This window comes from Lactuca virosa, chromosome 8 (assembly GCF_052849685.1).
Source record: "Lactuca virosa cultivar CGN04683 chromosome 8, Lactuca_virosa_CGN04683_v6, whole genome shotgun sequence".
In the NCBI taxonomy this organism is placed as follows: Eukaryota; Viridiplantae; Streptophyta; class Magnoliopsida; order Asterales; family Asteraceae; genus Lactuca; species Lactuca virosa.
Genome location: NC_136433.1, coordinates 36,510,898 through 36,515,767, shown reverse-complemented (window position 1 = coordinate 36,515,767; position 4,870 = coordinate 36,510,898). Strand labels below are relative to the sequence as shown.

The following is a 4,870-nucleotide window of genomic DNA, read 5'->3' as shown; positions in this document are numbered from 1 at the left end:
AAAAGGTTAATAAAAGATAGAATCATTTTGCTAAGTCTTCATGTTGATGTGCTAAACTTTACTTAAGATCCATAACTCAAATTATAGAATTCAGTTATAACTATGGTAAAGAAAAGTCACTGGGCAAAAGAAATCCGTAGACTCAAAATTGACGGCTAAAGTCAAAATTAGAAACAAAATGTAGATAATTTGGTTATTAACCTTTATAGTTTATGCGTATCAACATACTCGTGAACCTCTTTCTCCTTTTGTCTCAAGCAGACAAAAAACAGGCGGTTATGGTGGGTATCTAGAATTTGAATGGCGTGGTGGCGGAGGCGGTTAGGTATTTGGAGATGGTGGCGATAATTTAGGAGGTGAGGAAAGCGGTGGTGACAACTATAAAGCAGATGGCGGTCAAGGCTGTGGTGACTGTTGTCGACATTTAACCACCGGTTGGTGACGGAAATGGGGGCATCGGCGATTGAGGTGTCCGTTACGGTGAGTAGTATCGGGGTTAGATAGTAAGTTAGTATAAAGAGAGATTCGTATATGGATAATGGTGGGGGTACTTTGCCGAAAAATTGGTGCGAGCATAGACAGATATTGGAGATGGCGGTCAAGTGCGATGACGGCAACTCTCAGAAGATTAGGGTTTATGGATATTGGATTGAGAGAAAATGTAAGTTAACAGTAAAATGGAGGAAATAATGTTATTGTTTAATCTTTTGAACTAATGAAACGGATACGTAGTGTTTTTTAAGTTAATTAAAAGGATACCTATATGGCAAGTAAGTAATAAGCAAATGATATATTGGGTTTTGTACCTCTTATAATTCAAGAAATGTATAATATGCTTTTATATAATAGTAAAGATTAAAACAAAGTTCTTAGATCAAAAAGTTAGGATTATACAATCTCTTTGTCGGATTAAACCTAAGGAATATGCATATAGATATGAAGTGAAAGCCAATACCAATAAACAAAAGTATAATAAGCTCTAAAGAAGAGTTTGTGTTCTTGTTCTTTTTTTTACTCGGCTTTCACAGGAGCATCAGCAATGTCCTTAATTTCCTTCTTGCTCTTAATGGAACATTTCCTTTTTGTATCAAAATCAACTTTATCCAAATCTTCAGCAATACCCATATACCCAAACACTACTCTCTCACCTTCTTTATCTCCATTCCCATTTTCACCCTCCCCATCTTTGATTTTCCCTTTTCCAGAAATGATTTGTTCAAGATATTTCCTTCCATGTTTATTCTTCACAAAATATTCATGAATCTTTTCAGCTTCTTGTAGCCCAGAAAACGTACCCAAAAACTTCACCAACATTATGCTGCAATTTGCATATTTCCCAAGTCTAACTTTCCCTCCACTCAAACGTTTACCTGGATAACAAAAAGTTGACAAAAAAATGATAAAAACTGTTTAAAAAAATAACAAATTTCAAAACTTTACCTCTCAGAAACTGTCCGAGTTCTTCAATGGTTGTGGGTCCCACTCCCTTGCCATTTGAATCATTGTTCAAGATTGATATGTTATGAACTATGACAACTGGAGGCCAGATTATAAGATCTTCTTTTTGGGCCAAAGATTCATTAGAGGAGAGAGGTTCTGGAAACCATCTAAGGGTTTCTTGAGGTAAAGAACCATTCCAGCCTAACATATAACAAATCGCCTTGTGAAGTGCTAAATGTTGTGCTCTTAATCCAACTTTTCGTGACATGAAAGCATGCATTGCTAACCTTTGTGTGTCCATAAACTCTTTTGAAAGACTGAAAGAAAGTTCAAAAACAAAAAACAATTGGAAAGTGAGATTGAGTACATAGAAACACATCATTTCAACCATATTATATAAGGTAATAAATAATATGAAAGAAATAAAACGTTTTTTAGTCTCTGCAAACTCCACCAAATGCCATTTATGATTTTTGATTTTTGAGCTAATAATAACACAGAGTCACAGACCTTCTGCCACACACGATGCAGAATAAGCTACCTCCCCTCCCTTGCTCCATGTATCTTCTTCTCACACTTGAGTTTTCATTCAATTTTTTTGTGAAAGATAAGAAGAAATCATGTACAAGTTGTTTGAATTCTTGAGAGTCTTCACGTGGTTCTGATTTTGCAACATTTGACCAATCTTCATACTGATTGATTCCACCAGAGTCCATGTCATTGTCATTATCATTGTCAATGTCAATTTCACTTCTTCTTGGTAGATTCTTCCATTTGGAAAGAACATGCTTTTTGTTTTGATGGTGTGAATTTGAATTATAACCACCGGATCTTGAATACCCTTTTGCATATTTATCTTCGAATTTCATAGGATGATGATGATCATCATCATCATCATGCATGAGTTCTTCTGTTTCATCATAAATCCTGTCTACCCTTCTACTGAATCCATGGCCATGGTCATGGTCATGGTCATGGTCCCTTCTTTTAGTATAATTTGAACCTCTGGTTTCTTGATCTATCCATTCCTCATCTATCCACTCCTCATCACTAAAATCTTGATTGTGTCTTCTAGAAGTAATCGGAATCCTATTTTCTTCATCATCCACTATGTATTTCCTCTTCATAAACCTACTTGATGAGTCATATGGAGAAAGATCATGTCTTTCTTCCATCCTATGTGTTCTTTCAGTAGGTCTAAGCCTTTCCATTTCATATAAGAATCTTGGTGAGTCTCTTCTTCTTTCCTTATGAGATTCTATACCTACATCATGTTTATAATCATAATCTACTCTCACACGTTCTATTTCATGATCTTGTGGCATACCCATGTATGGAATTTCCTCTTCTCTAGATATTTTCCTCCCGATACGCGTGTGAACACTATCTGGATCAAGATACTTTGAATGTTCTCTTTTTTCAATGTTATGTGTAGCTGGTGGCTTCTCCAAAGAAAGATAGTCCAATGAAGTTCTACTCCTGTGAGAAAAATCAGATGCTTCTGCTCGATGTGTAACATGTTCCAACATATTTGGTTTCAAGATCTCCCTTTCCCTGTAGTCCACTCTCTCACACATATCCATCTTTTCATACATGTCATCTGATGGATATAAGTAGTCATCTCGTTGTTGTATTCGTGGTTGAAGATGCAAAGAATCAAGATGTCTGGTTCTTTGAGGACTAAATGTGTCACGATGGTATTGACCTGTATCCTCATTGTAGTCCATATACGGGTCTCTTCCATGGTCCAAATGCTGCCTTTGTTCATACCTGGAGGGAGACAAAGGGTGTGAATGTGATGTATTTGAAGAGTTCAATGGATGGTTGTCTCTTGATAAAGGTATGTCATTTCGATAACCTAAATGATCAATTCTTGACTTTTGTGGAGATGTTCTTGTATAATCCTTCAAATGAGATGCACCCATTGATTCCTTAGACCTAGATGCTGGCAAATTTGAATAAGGGGGATCCCTCAGAAGAACCATATGTTTATCTCCATCTTCCCCATATTGCTTCATAGATGAGTATTTATCGAATGAAAATGAGCCTCGGGTATCCGGGTACCGAAATCTTTCTTTATCAGGGTGTTCTAAACCAATGTTCAATGATGATGATGAGATATCTTTACTGCTTTCAGGTCTGGAGGTGGGTCCCATTCCCACTTCTCGGGTTGATCTGTAGAGTCCTGTAAATGCTGATTTCCCACTCACCATTTCACCCATCCCACTGTCTATCCTCCTACCTTCAAACTTGTCGTCTATTATAGCTGTTCTGGAAGAACCACGGCCATAACTGAACTCATTCCTGGTAGGAGAATCAACATCACCATGTTTCATGTCCATATGATCGAAGAAATCATATCTTGATTGTTGTTCACCAGCAGATAAGTCTCTATCAACAACCCAATCGTCGTTGTAGAAAGGGCGTACTCTTTTGGCCTCTAGAATAGGAGGTGACCTAGATCGAATTCTTCTACTACCATCGTCCACAAGCCTTCTTCTCTCCATGGAATCACCCCTACGACGAGTTAACACCCGATCGGAGTAAGAAGGATGTTCCATTCTCCGAGGGCTCCAACTCCTCTTCGAGTGAGGCGACCTCATTAAGTAACCATCTGGAACGTGATCAGTGTTGCGACGGCCGCGTCCATAAGAAGATTCGGAAGCATAATCTTCGTGTCTTCGAGATTGCATACCTTCGTCTCAGAAAAACCCCAAATATCTAACCCTTAAATTCCTAATTTCCACTAATCAACTATATGATCTATGAAATGTTTTGTTTACTGCTGATTGTAAACGAGTACATAAACAAAGATTCCAAAAAATTCAGTCGGGAACAAACTAAAATCAAAAGTTCTAACACATCTAAATGACTAAACACACTGACATAAATCTATCTAATTCAAACCTTTTGTGAGTTGATTCTGAGCATCCATAGTTGTATTAAGCATGTGATATTCATATCGTGTAGTAATCTCATCCATTCTCCGATCGATTAGTCTCTTGCAGAGAACTACACCCGCAAATCGTATGTGATCGTGTGGGACTGGGGGTATCAAAGGAAGAAGCCGAGAAGTTTGAGTAGCTGGCCAGTGGGCTTTTGGATATGGTTAGATTAGATTATTAGAGTAGGATCGTTGGATCTAATAATGGGCCGGATTACTTCTCATAAACCCAAACCGTTTATTCATTCCATAAAATATATTTTCTTTTAAATTTGGTTCGTATGATTTGTAGATGTTTATGGTTATAGTCCTTGCAGTCTTAAAATTATAAATTTTATTTTTTCAGTAGGTTTTGTTTCAGTCTTTAGAGGTAAATAGATAATTATCATCATCTCTTATTGGTTAACACACCCCACTAGTGACGGCCCTAGGATGTGCGGGCTGTGCGGTCGTACAGACTCTCGGATTTTTAAGGGCCTTCGAATT

General features: G+C 37.5%; 1 protein-coding gene across 1 annotated transcript; it reads right to left on the bottom strand.

Moving 5' to 3' along the window:
• Positions 1 to 824: 824 nt before the first annotated feature.
• On the bottom strand, positions 825 to 4,519 carry LOC145129627 (uncharacterized). The gene is made up of 3 exons (XM_079064396.1): positions 1,951 to 4,519; positions 1,441 to 1,757; positions 825 to 1,370 (listed from the first exon to the last, which is right to left on the bottom strand). Exons 1-3 carry the CDS (start codon positions 4,131 to 4,133, stop codon positions 1,012 to 1,014), a joined length of 2,859 nt encoding a protein of 952 aa, XP_078920522.1. The 5' UTR covers positions 4,134 to 4,519; the 3' UTR covers positions 825 to 1,011.
• Positions 4,520 to 4,870: the final 351 nt, after the last annotated feature.